This window comes from Octodon degus, unplaced genomic scaffold (genome assembly GCF_000260255.1).
Source record: "Octodon degus isolate 3935 unplaced genomic scaffold, OctDeg1.0 scaffold00017, whole genome shotgun sequence".
In the NCBI taxonomy this organism is placed as follows: domain Eukaryota; kingdom Metazoa; phylum Chordata; class Mammalia; order Rodentia; family Octodontidae; genus Octodon; species Octodon degus.
The window spans coordinates 6,759,729-6,776,916 of record NW_004524593.1 but is presented as its reverse complement, the minus strand read 5'-3'; the positions used below and the strand labels follow the sequence as shown (position 1 = coordinate 6,776,916).

General features: G+C 38.4%; 1 protein-coding gene across 1 annotated transcript in view; it reads right to left on the bottom strand.

Annotated features, from left to right (window-relative positions):
* Positions 1-17,188, bottom strand: part of Fmn2 (formin 2) — a 402,068-nt gene that overhangs the window by 29,794 nt on the left and 355,086 nt on the right. Inside the window, exon 13 of the mRNA XM_023710382.1 lies at positions 11,340-11,489. Coding sequence (XP_023566150.1) covers positions 11,340-11,489 — 150 coding nt within the window. The remainder of the gene's footprint in view (positions 1-11,339; positions 11,490-17,188) is intronic.

Here is a 17,188-nt window from a genome sequence, read left to right as displayed (position 1 = left end):
AACCAGGGATTGAACTCGGGCCCTTGTGCTTGCCAGGCAAGCACTTACTTTACTGAGCTATCTCCCTGGCCCCCTAAATTAGTATTTCTTTATAAAAAGTAGAAAGCTCAAACTGCTCTTTTCCAAGAGAAAGCAGATTACTTCTTGACAGTACGTGAGCACAAAGACACCTCTGCTAGCTTCTTCCCTTTCACTTTCTTTCTGCTGGGTAGAACTACTAGCTAATTTCACAAAACACAATCACAGGGGCAGCTCTGGCGAGGAGGGGTCTGCATGCCCTTGGTCTGACGGCTATTGAAAGAGGACTCTATACAATAGCTCAGCATCATGTTTTAAATCATTCGCGGAAGGCTTCAGCAAGGACATATACCAGTCTTTCTAGAGAGAGAGATCAATGAGCTGCGGAGACAAGTTGGCCCGAAACCCTTTATTCATCGAGATGCTGTGCTGCGCTCAGGTGCCAGCCTAACTGCTAGTCCTAAAGGAGGGAGGCGGCCTTCATAATCAATTGGAAGTGGAACATGGCCAAGGCCAGGAGGGAGAGGATGGAGACAATGCTGATGGATTATTTAGAGGATGTCTAACATTGCCAACAGATAAAATGACAGACGAAGTTGACTAAATAAACTTTTCAAACTTAGGCATTGAAGGTATTAGGGATCCCAAGTGTCTTACAATAGATTTTCAGAACCAAAGGCAACATCTAAACAGGATGGAGTAAAATAAAAATGTGCATGGGATTCAGTGAAAAGTATTAAAATAGACAGAGCAGAAAAGCTTCCGGCATACCTACAGAATAGTTGTAATTAGAAAGTATAAATTTAAGGAAAGTTTTATATTATTTTAGGAATTACATTAGGTATAATTCTCTTTTCATTTATTTGGTGCTGCAACATCGTTACTCTTAAAATTGCAAAATCATAGTTCCTAAAAACATTCAGAGTTTGATCTTGAAGTACATTTATAATGTATATAGGAAATGGGAGACACTGATCAAAAATACATACTTTCAGTGATACAATGACTATGTCTGGAGACAATGTAAAGCATGGTGACTATAATTAATAATATTTATTATATACCTAAAATTTGCTCAGAGTAGATCACAAAAACATTACTACTAAAGCAAAAGGCAACTAAGATGATAATATACATTAACTGGCTTTGTTACAGGAATCATGTCTGTCTGTCTGTCTGTCTGTCTGTCTGTCTGTCTGTCTGTCTCCTCTCTCTCTTTCTTTCTCTCTCTGTCTCAAACTTTGTCTACTTTAAATACATACAATTTTTACTTATCACATATAGTACACAAACATGATTCTTTCCATGATTCTGGTCACAAACCAAGTTCTAAGTTGGATGACTGCTTAATCAAATTGAGTGTTTAGGTTCAATGTTGACCTTTTGGGGAAATGTGATTCAGTTCTCATCTAGTTCAGTTTGTGACCAGAATCATAAAGAAAATCGAGTTCATGAACCAAGGAACTAAAATACTACTGATTTTAGTGATGGTGGTGGTGGTGATACTTAAAAGTTTACATTAAGGAGGAACAAACTCTGCAATAGTTTTCCACATAAAACAAAGAAACCCAGCTATATGATATCAACTTGTCATGATTATAGGTGAATTGATGGGCACTTGAATTGGCTGGAAATGTCAATATACAAAGCTACATTGTAATTCTGGTGCCAGCTCTTCAGCACTGGCATGGTTAATCTTCACTGAGTGTCTACTAGCTAGAAAACACAATATAAAAGGCCTTTCTCTGTTGCTGTCTTAAGAGATGCTTCCTTTCTGTGAGGTCAAAATCCTTCCTGTGACTTAACAGCTACCCAGAGTTCCAGTTTCTAGTCATGACTATACATGATGGACATAAGCAAAAGCTCCAAGAAGAGCCAGAGGCCAGAGGCCAAGGGGACTGGGTCCATCCAGTGAGCAGGAGGTCCTGGGAGGCACAGAAAAGAGGACAGAAGTGGGGACAGGCATCCTGAAATGTGCTTGTCAGCTTTCTGTTATTCTAACAAATACTTTAGATGAACAGCAGCAACCCTACTTTTATAAACTTTTTTCACTTTCTAAGATATGCAGATACTACCTTTTTATGTCTTCTATCAAAATAGGCTGAAATATATACTGTCCTGCACCAAAATTTCTGAAGATTCCTGAATGCTGATGTATACTCAGCACATGATTTCTCAAATTATTCTTTTAAAAAGAGTATTTAGTGCTTTGTCACAGTTGTTTATAAATCTTAGCCAGAGATCAGAAAGTAAAATCAGGAGAGATAACTGTTGTTTGTCAAATAAAATAACTACTAACATGTCTTGGCCTAAGACCTGTCATTAGATCCAAACCTTTTCATATAAACCTAAAAACTTGTTAATTTGATTTTATACAAATCCAACAGATCTACCTGTCATCTTCTAACAGATTATAACCACAACATTATCTATAATTATCCTAAAGAATTTTAAATTTACTTCCTTAGAAAAAATATCTATCTTGTATAGGAACTTGCTTTCATCCCACATAAGCCACATGGTGTTTTTTTTATGAGACCAGTACCTAGCACATGACGGACACAAGCTCTTCCCACATCTCCCATGATGAGTCTCTGATTATCCAGTACTTGCTTTAGGGTTCCAAATTTTTAAGAAATATTTTTCATTTCTCAGAATCCTCGCTCCTGATATTGGAAACAGAAATGGAATGCAATCATGTATCAGAGCAGAAAGCTGGATTCACTGTTGTGGAACTGCTCCACTCCAGGGGTTAAAGACGGCATGGAAAAATGTCACCACGTGAAGGAACTGAGGGGAATGCGAAGAGGGTAGGGTCTTTCTTACTTGATTTCTATTGTGAATCCAAGTATTTGGGGTTAATATTCACTTGAAAGTATCTGAGCTGGTGTATAGAGCCTTTGGATCCCTAAACCTGCTCCAGCCAGGAACCTAACGACAGAGATCCAAGTTCATATGCAGGTTCCTCTAAAGTGCACACTAACTACAGCCACTTTCTACAATCCAAGTTGCCTTTATGCCAGTCAGACTACCACATCCTTCACTTGGGTGACTCTAATAACTTCCTAAATTATTTTTACTACCATTGTCCAATGCACTATTATGGCACTGCCACCAATAATCCTCACATTACATGAATCCTGTTCATTGCCTTTCTCAAAACAACAACAAAAACAACCCATTTGGTAATTTTTCTATTAGACACATAACGAAGTGACCTGCAAGGTTCTGAATGATCAGGACCCAGCCCACTTCATCAGATTCAACTCTGAGCCCCAATACTTCTTGAGTGCAGTCAATCTTTGCAACATCCCTTGCCTCTGCCTACAATGCTCACATACCCACGCTGCCCTTTCCTTGGCTGTGGCCTTAAACGTCTTAGGTGTCCACATAAATGCTGCCTCCTCGGAAAGGCCACTTCTAACTAGCTTTCAAAAGGAACATCTTCCTCTATTGATTCTGCACAATGATTCACTGTTTATCTCAAGCTGTAATTTGAGCATGTGAGATCGATCTCTCTCTCTCTCTCTCTCTCTCTCTCTCTCTCTCTCTCTCTCTTGTTGGCTTCTCTAGTTAGAGGGTAAGACCCCTATAGCCGGGCACATTGCCTGGCACATAGCAGAGTATAAATAGTTGTTGAATGAACTGTCTATTCTTCCTCAGCGCAGATTATTCAGGAATGTAGATTAGAGTCCCTGCACATTCTGAGCCTCCATTTACCACTACTTTGAGTATTTATGTGCCACGTGTCCTGCCAAAACTTAGGTCTAGAAAGTTGGCCCTGGGAAGGCCACATCCTAATGGGTTGTTTCCCTAGAAACTCATGTCTGAAGGAAAATTGTACAGCGCAGGCCAGCGTCATTTATTGCTCCAGTGATGCAATACTGAAGAACAGTCCCAGAAGGACTCAGGCAGCCGCAAACTATGCCGCTGCATGAAAAGAAATATTTTCTTATCTCCACTCTTCAGATTTATTCTCAATTGCTTTGAAAGCAGTCTCTTTCTTTTTCAACTTACTTTGCTAACATAATCCATAAATCTGATCACACAACTCACTTGAACACAAATTGTTGGAAGGGACATGACAGCATGGCGCAAGGCATTCTCCGGCGCAATGCATAACCTTCTAAGGACAAACATTCAAGTCATTTCCCTCCAATTACAGATTTCAGTTGAGCTGAAACTGGTCTTGATTGCTACATGCTTGTGCAATTAGAGAAGTGGCTATCCTGCTCTGGGTCCATCAAAGACTACCTGTCTCAAAGTAAAATAAACCAGTAAATTAAGTTAGACAACACTTTAAACATAGCCCTTACTAATGTCACAATTGATTTATTAAATTAAAATGTCAAGATGATTAAAAATGAAATTATGATAGGCCACACGAGGCATTATGAGGTTTGCAGGCAAGTTTCTGGAGCCAGACTTTCTTGCCTAAAATAACCTTCACCTCTCTGAACTGCCTGTGGAAATCCTCTGCTGGCTCTAAGCTCTTGTCAGAAGTCCTCTGGGTAAAATTAATTTCTCTCCTCGTTTGTTCCACTGCACATTATACTACACCAGTGCTTGCCTGTTAGGCCGAGCAAGATGAAGCCTTCTTCAAATACCTAGTAAAGTCCAAAATGGAATGACTAGCAAGTTACAAATAACTTCACACAGTTATTTAGCTGAAGACTCTCCTTGAAAAATTGAGTGCAATGTGTAACAAAGCAGGAGTGAAAGGCAAGGCTGTTCTAGGAGTCTTAACTTCCTCTCCCTCTGTGAACCCACCCCGGGCTCTCTAATCAAGGTCAAAAGTACAAACATTCTCAACCAACTGATAACTCCTTTCTTCTAATTAACACAGATCTTGCTGTCCTAATTCCACAGGGCCTCATTAATGGCCATACAGCACGAATGCTAATGTTTTCATGAAAATATAACATGAAGACTGACCACTTCCTTAGATACCACAATGATGCTCAGTAAGACCTTCAGAGAGGTGACTGGCAGATTAATGTTAGTTCATTCCCCAGCTTTTGATGAATAAAGCCAATCTGAACACTGTTTAAAATTTTCTTTTCATGTGCTTCGTGTTATGCAGTGATGACATGTCTGGATCTTCTTAAAGAGGAGAACTTCTCATTAACAACCACAGATGCTTAGCTCGAAGCAGAGGAAGAAAATACTTTTTCTGACTCATAACCAAACCCAAGAGACAGAGTGAACATGGAAGAAGAGACTGTGTTAACATTTTCAAACAAAAGTTCAAGCTTTGACCCAGGACCAAGATATTTTACCTAATCACAAAAGTAAGGGCTATGATTTACATCTAAATTGTTCTCCCAGTGTCTTATAGGTCTGGGAGGTGTCGGGGTTGTGGGGGCACCTTAGCTGACTGCTGCAGGCAGGTGGGCTTTGGCTGGAGATGGGTCACTGGAGATGCGAGCTGGCCGTGCACAGTCCTGATTCTGGCACTTCTTTGCTTCCTGGCTGTGGTGATGTGAGTGACCAGGGTTCCTTCCTCAGACCCTTCCACCACGCCCTTCTATCTTGGAGCCAGGAGATTGCAAACTGAATTCTCTAAAAGCCATCAGCCAAAATAAGTCTCTCCTTCTTTAAGTTCTGGGTGGTGTGGGTGTTTTCTCCTCCCAAAAAGAAAGAGACTATGGTAGTACCAGAGAGTCACAGGAATACCTTGACTCATAAACTATGTCTTAAATCGCTTAACATGCATATCAGTATGCTTCATTACCTTATGGGGAGCCACAGTTGGGAAGTCATTTATATTAAATAATAGAGAAACAGCCAGTGAGCATCTAGCATGTAGATACGGCAGTATATAGATTAATGTATTATCTCAGCTCATCGGCAAAATAACATTGAGAGACAGGGATGATCATTTCCATTCTGCTGGTAACGAAGTCATGATTCTTAAATTATGAACGACTTCTTATACTCTGGAGGGAATAACTGACAGAGCTAATTCCAAAATTCTGATATCTTCCAAACCACAAATGCTAGAAAGACAGATTTACTCAAGTTGAGCATCTAGAAATTTATCATTTCAAGAACTGCATCAAGAACTAAATCATACTGGTTATCAAGACAAAGTCAGAAAATGGAGTGATTACCACTCTGTAGTCAGACACCAATTAGAAATAAATGGGTAAGGAAATTTTATACAGGATTTAAAACTTCAAAGATCTTATTTAATCTAAAAACACTAAATTAGAGCAAAGAAATCTTAATCAGAAAGAAAAATTTCAGACACAACTAATGCCATCTTTTAGGTTATTTCAAAGGCTAAGATAATGTTAGTAATTATCAGTTTACTTTTAAAGGCTTGACTAATTAGAGAAGTAGATTATTACTTATTTGTCTAAGAAAACCACTCTTTCCTCACTGTAAAGATAGTGCTCTCAAGGCAACTATCAATTGTGGTAGCCCCTGGCTGCAAGGCTGGGTTTATCCACTGCTGAGCTATCTGTGGTACTCCAGCCTCCCACTGGCCACTGTGGCAGATTCAAAAATGATTACAGCTCATCGGGAGTTGGCCCCTGGGATTTTTCTAGGTTAGTTGATTATGAGTTTTGAGAATATAAGCCATGGTTGTGCCTGTTGGCTATGAGTCCGTGGTTCAAAGAATAGCCTGGCTTGAAAAATAAGCAAACCCACAGAGAAGGGTAGAGAAGACAGAAGAGAGGAGCAAGGTGGGGGCGGGGAGAGACAGAGACAGAAATGGAGGGGAAAGGGGAAAGGGAATGAAGGAGTGTAAAAGAGGAGGAGGTATAGAGAAGACATTAAGACACAGACTCAATCTTCTGCATGTGGATATCCACATATCTTAACTATGTATTAAAATAAAGTCAAAAATGAGTCAAAGATCCAGGTGTTAAAACAGAAACATTTAGTCTGCTGGAAGATAAACTGGTACAGCTCTTGAAGACACAGGTATACGCAAGGACTTTTTGAACAGATGGCACAAGAAATAATACCAAGAAACAACAAATGGGATCATATTAAATTAAGATGCCCCTGCATAGCATAAAAAATAGCTAACAGAGTGAAACAACTATGCACAGCATGTAAAATGTTTTGTCAGCTAGAACTTGGGCAGAAAAATGATACCTAGAATATATAAAGAACTCAAAAATATTACACTGCTCAAAATAAAAGACCCAATCAAAAAATGGACAACCAAAATGAATAGAGACTTCTCAGAAGGGGAAGTAAAACTGGCTAGTTAAATACATGAAGAAGTATTCAATACTGCTGCCCATTAGAGAAATGTAAATTAAAACTATAGAGAGATTAGGACTAGCCAGATAGCTCAGGGGATTAAGGCACCTGCTTAGGCAGATGCAGGGACTGGGGTGTGATCTCCAGAGTGCCTTGCTAGCCCCGCCCCCAGGATGCACCGAGAGGTGATTGAGACTGGGCCTGGTGGCCCATGCCTGTAATCCCAGCACTTGGGAGGCTGAAAACAGGAGGATCACTAGGAGTCTACTCTATGTAGTGAGACCCTGTACTAAATACATTAGGAAAAAATCTACAGGGAAATAACAACTTATGCCAGAAAGAATCATAAAAACAAATGCTGGGGAGCATGTTGGGATACAGGAACTCCACTACATTGCTAGTGGAAAGGTAAACTAGTATAACCACTATGGAAATCAGTGTGGTGATTCCTCAAAAAACTAAAACACAGAAATTCTCCTTGATCCAACTATTCCCCTTCAAGGTATCTTCTCAAAAGAGTCAAAATCAGCATATCGCAGGAATACATATCTGCCCATTTTTATAAAACAGAAATATACATCTGCCCATTTTTACAGCGGCATGGTTTATACTGGCTGTGGGGTCAGTACCGACATTGCAGCAGAGGCGGGGATTTCACTGTGAAGGAGCCAGCTATGGCAGCGCTGCTAAGAAAGGTAATTCATTCCGTTCTTACAGACTGCCACATAATTTCTATCCTGTTGAAAGGAACCTTTCTCCAGGTTCTACTAATCATATATATATATATATATATATATATATATATATATATATCTCCATCAACAGATGGCTGGATAAGGAAAATGTATTTATACACAATGGAGCACTACTCTGTCATAAAGAAAGATAATCTTGAGGCATTTGTAGGTAAATGCATGAAACTTGAGAACATAATGGTAAGCGAAGTATGGCAGACTCACAAGATTAAACTCATATGGTTTTTTTTTTTTTTTTCAGTACTGGGGACTGAACTAAGAACCCTGTGTTTGCCAGGCAGGTGCTTATTCTACTGAGCTATCTCCCCAGCCCCATATGGTTACTCTTAGAAGAGAAAATAATGAGGAAAATAGAAGATAAATAGGAAGGAGAAGTACAAACAATTCCCCAAATTACCTATTCTGTTGTTTCAAAAACATTTTAATACATATGGTAATTGATTTCACTTACACTAGTAGTACAGTCAAATCAGCAAATTTTTATGGCAACACTGAGAGGGGGAAGGTAGTGTGGATAATGACAAGTAATAGATATATCAGAAGTGAACACACCCAACTCCTCATTGGGAAATAAAGACCAACATGCAAACAACAAAAATTTATAATGTAAAACACAAACACTACATACATATTGTTCTGGCAGTAAAGGATTAGCTGGTCTATAAAATATACTGACGATGCATATGGAAATACACAAGCTGGGGACAGCATCCTATTTGAAGTAATTCTCGTTAGGGTTCGCCTCACATGATGGTGACCGGGTGGGAGGCTTTACACTCTGAACTGATCACATTCTCTTTCCTGTGGATGTTCTGGGGCCCTCAAATAGCCCCCAAGTATCCTCCCAGGTATTACAGAAAACATGGAATCAAGACCATGCCCACAAGGTTGTACGTGTGGGCAGCCACTAGGCTGTAGTTCTCAGAAGAGCTCTGCGACTGATTTATGCTTTGCTGTTCTGAAATTGTTAATTTTTGAAGGAGGGACCCCCTTTATTTTCTTTTACGCTGCTCTCCAGAGCCTACATGGCTGCTCCCTCACTAAGGAGAAGTATAGCATTGCCCCACAAGCACTTCACAGCAAAGATCTTGCTTTTCAAAGCTGTCTGACTCTCATTTGCCAAGAGGCATAATAGCTGCTGGAGGGCAAAGGACAAAGGAGCAGTCTCACGTGACACATGTTCCTCTTCAGTATTTTATTAAAAGCAAATGATTTAGTAAAATTAGAAGTTTGCAGTGAAGAGCACTCACATATTTGGCCAATCCACAACACTGCCAAAATGAAAAGTCACCAAGCGTGAGTCCAAAAAGCATGGCATATATCCTATGACAAGCACAGGATAAAGCGTTACCAAAGGATCTGGGCTGATGTTAGGAAACAGAAAGTGAAGAAAAGCTTGTTTGGGGGATGTCAGAGGCACACACTACCATAAAAGAGGATTGTTGTTCATAATGTTGCCTGGAAACACAACTCTCTCCATCAAGCACATGTTGGACAGAGACTATGCGTGCAGTCAGGAAGCCGGGCATGGGAATCGGTCAGACTCAGGGTTTGCTTCCAGAGGCATCTCACAGTTTTTAGGGGAACAGAGGAGGGTAATGCCAAGAATGGCCCATGTCGCTGGCACATCTGCCCTGTGCTGGGACACATCGCTTACCTGGAGTACATCAAGAAACTATGCTTAGTCCTGACTTACAGATGCCTAACCCTCAGCTTCCTTTCTCTTTTACGTCTCTAATACCAGATATGAGGCAAACAACCAGGCAACATGAAATACTACTCTGTTTTGAACGTCAGTGCAAATGGTGTCAGATCCCTTTCCAGGGGAACAAATTAAGTCAGAGATCCAAGAGGGGATGTTGTGCCTGATGTGCTAAGGTTAAAATGTTCCTTCTTTAAAAATTAAAAAACTACAGGATTTTTCTTTATAATTTTCTAAACTGAATATGACTTTTCTGGTAAAAATCATTTAACATACGGCTGAGTCTGAGGGAAAGAACGTAACAATTGCTTATTTTTAAGCAATTCTTTTTCCTACCTGTAGGTATGACAGCTGGCTAATATCTCAACTTTTATGTTAGCACTGAGTAGTGTGTTTTGAGGCAGAAGATGTTCATGGCATTTAGGGGTATTTAGAGTGAGGTCTTTTTCTCTAAATTATTCTTTTGTCCTATCTGCTATGCATGGAGGTGTAGTTTCTTCTCTGACAAATCCATAGAATCTAAGAAATGATAACCACTGCTTAACATTTCGGTCAGCCACAGACTGTATATACGACAGTGGAATGGTAAGATCAGGCCATCATCCATGTAGTGGCCATCTGGTTTATGAAAACAACATGCATACAGTCATGACATCACCCAGCAATGCACTTCTCAGAAAGCATCCCCATCGTTCGAAGACGTGATAGCAGTGAACGCATGTCTGGCCACTGACTACTCAATAAATGTTAGCAATTAATTTCACCTAACTTAAGAAAAGATCAAAAGCTAGATACCCAGAGGTTTGTGGGTAAGCAGATCAAAACGAAGACGATGAGCAGAAAACTGGAATTTTGTGGCAGTGATGAATCAAGTCCTTCAAGGTTTAAATTTTCTAACAGTATAAAGGAAAGTCATTTCTACCAGAGCGACGTTAGGAAGTCCGCTAATGTGCTCAGCAATACGGTTTGCTCTACAGCCTGGTTCCATTCCCCTCTCATTTTCCTAGTAGACTCTAGGATTTGAAGAGTCTGCCCTGCGGCAGGAGGTAGCTTTCTCATCACTCAATATATTTTTTTGGAATTTTATAATCAGAGACATTGCTGCACACACTTAAGAGGAGAAATTTCCCCTTCCTTCTGCAAAGATTTATGCCACAAGAATATTAAGAGGCTTTGAGCATATTCTCTGTGTTTCTTGGTGATCTCTGGATGAAATTTTGATCTGAATGGTAACTCTATTGCACGAGTTGAGTGAAAATGAACACAAAACTATTCTTCTTACCTTTGTAGTCACTGCCATCCACCTTTAGAGGTGGATGGGTTTAGCATCCCAGAAGAACAGATCAATATTCCTTATGTGGCTTGCTTTTGTGTGGTTTCTTCATGACAGACGCTATTTTACCAGACAGTGGTCTTGGCAAACTACCCTATCCCCGGACATTCTCTGTAACATCACAGCCATAAAGTGACTCTTCTTATTCAAACTCCAAATGCTGCCAAATGTCAGCACCTCCTACTTGCTATCTGAGGGTACAGGCCATCTATTTTTTTTTGTTCAGGCTATAAAAATTGGCAACCCCACTAGAGTCACACCTAATAAAATACCTGTTTTTAAATGTCATTGTGCAAATGAAAATACCTACCTCTCTTGTAGAATAAGTTTGTTCTCTTTCTTCCAAAAGTCTTTGAAGTCAGAGCTGAATTCATGCCAGATACTGAAGAAAACATTTGGGGACACCTCTTTCTCTCCAAGTTTTGGCTTCATGAAGAAATAGGCTGTAGTCTCCAAAAAGCTGTCAAAGCATACACACAAAAGAACACAAAAGCTATGATTACTTTCCAATATGGGATATTCTTTCTCCATCCAAATGCTGATTTCATTCATGCATAATTATTATTATCAAGAGGATTCTAAGTCTACAGGTATAAACAGTAGTTCCCTTTATGACTTCATATCAGAGTTTTGGATACAGACAGCAACATCTGACAAGAATTCTCTATTTATTGATAAATATACCAATCCAATTTCATTTTTCAATTAACAGGTAGGTATCTGACATATACCAGAAATGGGCATGCAGTCAAGTTATGGTATATTACAACTGGAGAACCTAAATTTTATTTATAACTTTAGAAAAATCATCCCTTTTTTTGTATTTAGGACAGGGTCTACAGGGTGTTCAGGGTCTCACTGTGTAGATCATACTCATAGTGATCCTCCTGTTTACAGCCTCCAAGTGCTGGGATTACAGGCATGGGCCGCCACGCCCAGTCTCAATTGCTGTCTCAGCATGCCCAGGGGTGGGGCCAGCATGGCAGGCCTGGGGATTGAACTCCTGGCCCCTGCATCTGCCTAAGTAGGCACTTTAATCTGCTGAGCTCTTTGACTGACCCTAACTTTACCCATTTGTCTCCAAACTAATACATTTTCTACTTGTGTATTATATTGTTTTCATATGCTTTGTCTTCCTATGTTGATTAGGAAGGGAGGGGGATGTGGGAAGCAAGAATCCCAGGAGACAATGACAAAGTTTTCTACCACAGATCATGGCACCGTCATTGACTAGATACTAATACGGCAGCCAGGAATGTGTGAGGAAGCTGATATGGGGCCAGACATTAGAAGGTGCTCAGGTGTTACAATAGAGCTGCTTGACAGAAAACATCCCACTAGTAAAGGTTGGGCTGAAAATGTAAGACAGACATGACTAACACCCCAAAAGGTCCCTTGCCAACAGCTGACCATGCCACCCCAGGTAGCTCATCAGAACAAGGTCAGAGATGCTGCACACAGAAACGTCACTCGAATCACCTTTGTCCTTTTCTTCTACTTTGGCCCAAGGTGCATACTGTTTCTGTTACACAAAACTCAATCTGACTTAGCCAAAGGAACAACTTCTCAGGCAACCCAAGTTGCTCAATGATTAAAAATACATACACATAGTAAGACTTATCTCTGTGTTCAGCTGGTCACATAGCTCCTACTATAAAACTACAAGAATTTAAAAAAATGATGCTTATTTTAAAAAATTGCTCAAAAGGTAAATGGGAATGAATGTCACATATAAAGACTTCATAATTATTTTTTTAAGAAAGGATTATCAATGTGCGACTAATCTACTCTATTTTTAAACTTGCCTTACACTATCTCTAAGCATCAAGATTCTTAGGAACACTGCTCTAAGAGCCTAACAGAAGTGACATTGACTTGATCACATCCGAGGGACTCAGGAATCGCATGTTTCTCCCCAGTTAGCCTACTAGAAAAAATGACATTGTATAGTCCCATAACCCTGAAAGGCAGGTGATGAAGTGAGGAGAGGATGTGACAGTCTGGCTGCCTTGAGTGACAGTAATGACATTAGAGTGTGTCCACAGCATGTGAAGACACTGTAGGACTGCCTGGAAAGCACAAGTGGTCTGAGACATACTAGCTCACTATATCACTATACTTTATTAAAATATTATAATCTCCACCCATCCTCCTGGGAAAACTGGACATTTTCCTTATATGCTAGAAGAGTATTTGTCACCTGCCAGGCTGAAATTACATGTCAAATCTTTCAATTATTCATTTTTTTATTATTTCTCTGATATTTGTATTTCATTAAATTGCCTATTACAGAGCAAACCGTGTCTGTCTGAACAGACACATAAACTCTATCATAGTTGGCTCATCTGGCTCACAACATTTTAAAGTTTTATCACAAAGAAAAGTTTTATTACAAAGGTAAGAATGCAAGATTTTGACTATGAAGATGTGGAATATTGACTCCAGACCCTATAACAAGCTATAGGAGCAAACCAACATCATTGTGTTTTAACTTTTCACCATAAAAAAGATTATCAAATAATTATTTTAAAGCTCAATAGAGAAAAAAAATCTCCAAAGCACATGTCAAATGTTTTAACACAAATTTGTTTATAGCGTATATTATTTTCCATTAAAATGTTATATATTTTACAATGCATGTTAAATAAATGTCTCCTAACAATTTTCTTTAACTAAATAATTCTCCTGAAGCTGATTTACTGATACTCATGAGGTCATAGTCCTTGAAAATATTTCTTAGTTATTGGCAAGCCCAGGGGCTTCTGACACTAATAACTGTTTTAATTATTAAATATCTTTTGGCGTTGTCATAACATTTATAACTTCAGACAGAGAAATTATTTTTTAAGCCTGTCTTTTAATTTGTAAGTAGAAAAAGAGGTTGTCATTAATGAAAAATATCTTGCAAATTATAAAACAAAACAGTAGTAGATGTACGAAATTTATAAAAAGATAAGCAATTTCCACTAAAATGTGGTTAGTGCAATGTGTTATAAACCCTTAAACAAATTAGCATCCAGCAATGGTTTAAATATAATGTGAAACTGATTAATGGCATGAGTCTCAATGAAAAGAAACAGATTAACGGCCACTTCCTTGGAAGTGCTTAGGCTGGAGGAACAAGTGTCACTGAGAACACGCCATGGAGAGCACAAGGAGATGTGCACAGGTGTCTGATTGGCCCTCACACCACAAAGAACACTAAACCATTGGCAGATAAAACCCACATGTTAGGCCATCAGATAGGAGGAAACAGTGGGGAGCAGTAGAGGGACCCCAAAAGCAGAACTCCCAACTCATACAAAGTTGTTCCTGAAAAGGGTCAGAGTCAACCTGAGAACTCCAAGTGAAGGGGCTTTGAGAACTCTAATTCCTCAAAGAGAAGGATCCATTTAATTCAGAAAGGGTTGCGAGCAGTCAAAGGGTAGCTAGAACTCCTAGCACTAACCAAGAGGCCCTCTCTTCTGTAGCAAAGGTCTGTACTAGAAAAGTACAACAAAATATCAAAATGCGTTGGATGCAAATTAAACAGTCCTTAGAGGGAAACTTAGGTTTTAAGCTGTCTCCATTAGAAAGTCAGTGATGTGGCCATTTCATTAAGAAGAGTAGTAGATACAACTATGTAGAAAAAGGAAATGATAAGCAACAGAAAACAAAGAAAAACTAAACCTGAAAATAAAGTCACAGTTTTATTTAAAGAAAAAAAAAATCCTACAAACAAAAAAGCCCATTAGGATTAAGAAAACTGGGGCTGGGGAGATGGCTCAGTAGATAAGCGCTTCACTGTCAAGTAGTTTGATCCCTGGTTCCACCAAAAAAAAAAAAAAAAAAAAAAAAAAAAAAAAAACTAAGAAAATTTATAAGCATTAAGTAATTGAATATATAAGCTTCAACATACATATTAAATGATCAAATGCATGTCTATGGAAATGCAACCACTGAAGAAGCAATGTAATTTTGTTACAAAAAATATAACCTGACATTATACAAAAACTATAATTTTACATTATCAAAAATGTGACTAACAATAACCAAACAGAAGTGTGTACCTGAATAATACATAAATTGATGCTGATTCTATACTTTATGATGGAATTTAAAACAACTTAAATGCCCCAAATTATTTTTATGAAAAGAATGAAGGTTAAGGGTATATACTTTAACAGTTTTAAACCTATATTAACCACCAGATTACTATGTATAAGGACCTGGAAAGACATCCACATACATCAAGTCATTTGATTTTGAAAACCATGGCAAGCCAATTAAATGCAGGAAGAAAAGTCTTTACTAAATCATGACTACTCAATATTTGAATGGAAAAAATTTAACATAAAAGTTAGAAAAGGATAGCCTTAACATAAAAAGAACTTAGTATAACAACTCTGGAATGAGGCAAGAAGACTTCCTTTTTTGGTGCCACTCTCAGATGACTATAGTTAACAATCTTGTTTATTTCAAACTAGCTACAAGAGAGGATTTTGAATTGTCTCACTGCAAATAAATGATAAATGTTTGAGGCAACTGACATGTTAAGTAACCTGATTTGTCCATCACATTGTGTTTTAAAATTATGTACAATTATTTCGTGTAAATTAAAAAAAATAAAAATTCACCCAGAGTAGGCAACCAAAGCAATAAAAAAGAATGCATACTAAAAATATAATTCAAAATTTTAGTTAGATAAAAAAATTCAAAAAGATTTACTTTGCAACATGATAACTCTAGTTAATCATCATGAATTGCTTTCTTAAAAATTGATGAGATTAGATTTCAAGTATTCTCAGTGCAAGAGTGAGGGGCTTTTTTTAAACACATATCTTATCTCAAGTAGATGAGATTATGCATATACTAATTAACTTGATTTAATCATTCTTCCATTTATATATTTCAAAACAATATGTTGTACACAGTAATTATATACAATTTTTTCAGTTAAATAAATTATAATCACATCTCAGAAATTTTCCCTGAACTAAAATAAAATTGAAACTATATGACACTCACTACAGCTGAGACATATTTGAGCAAACTACTCTATTATAAGGAAAAAAAAAATCTTTTGGTCATCATACAGCAAGACCAAGTTCATTTTAGAGAAGAAAATCTTACTATCATCATACACTTCCACATGGAGACAATGAAGTGACCTATTTATAACATTAAAGGCATAAATTGTGGATTGTGTCTAAAATCTAACTCAACAAACTTTGTTATAAAAGTCACAGGAAAACTTTTCAGCATGAAATAACTCAAAAAATATTATTTTCACTGTCAATTACTCAGCAATTTACTAAAGAATGGGCTTCAGAAAAAGGAAACAGCAGAAGAGACATCATAGGATTAGCATATCAAGATTCTCAGCCTGTGAAAGGGACATGGAATGCCAAATCCCACTGTTGAGAATGGTACCCTGAAGAAAAAAGAAAGAAAGAAAAAAGAGGGGTTGCGGGAGATAGCTCAGTGGCATAAGCGCCTGCCTGGCAAACGTAAGGTCTCGAGGTCTACGCACAGTACAACAACAACAACAAGAACAACAATAACAACAAAAGAATAGTACCTTGAATTTGAATTGAAGGCAATCCTACGAACTAATAATGTATTTTAATTCTAGTTCTATCACTGTAAAGTCTAGTCACAACTACAAAGACAACAGGAGACTTAAATCATGGTCTTTCTCTTTTCCTTTTTCTTTCTTTCTTTCTTTCTTTCTTTCTTTCTTTCTTTCTTTCTTTCTTTCTTTTTTTTTTCTGTATTTTAGGGAAGGGTCTACAGGGTATTCAGGGTCTCACTACTAGATCGGACTCGTAGTGATCCCCCTGTTTACAGCTTCCAAAGAGCTGTAATTCAGGCGAGACTGCGTCACCACATCAAGTCTCAATTGTCTCAGTGCACTCCCAGGGCGGGGCCAGCACAGCAGGCCCTGGGATCAAACTCCCCACCCTTGAGTCTGACTAAGCAGGAGCTTTACTCCGATGAGCTATTTGGCCAGCCCTTACATCATAGTCTTTAAAGACCATTTCACATAGTAGACCCAGAAATGCTTGAAGAAATGGTTCAAACAAGATTTAGGGAAAAATCTACAAAATGCACCTAGGGATTCTTATAGAAAACAGGAAGAGCCATGACAAAAGAAAATAAACTTCAAAATGGAACATT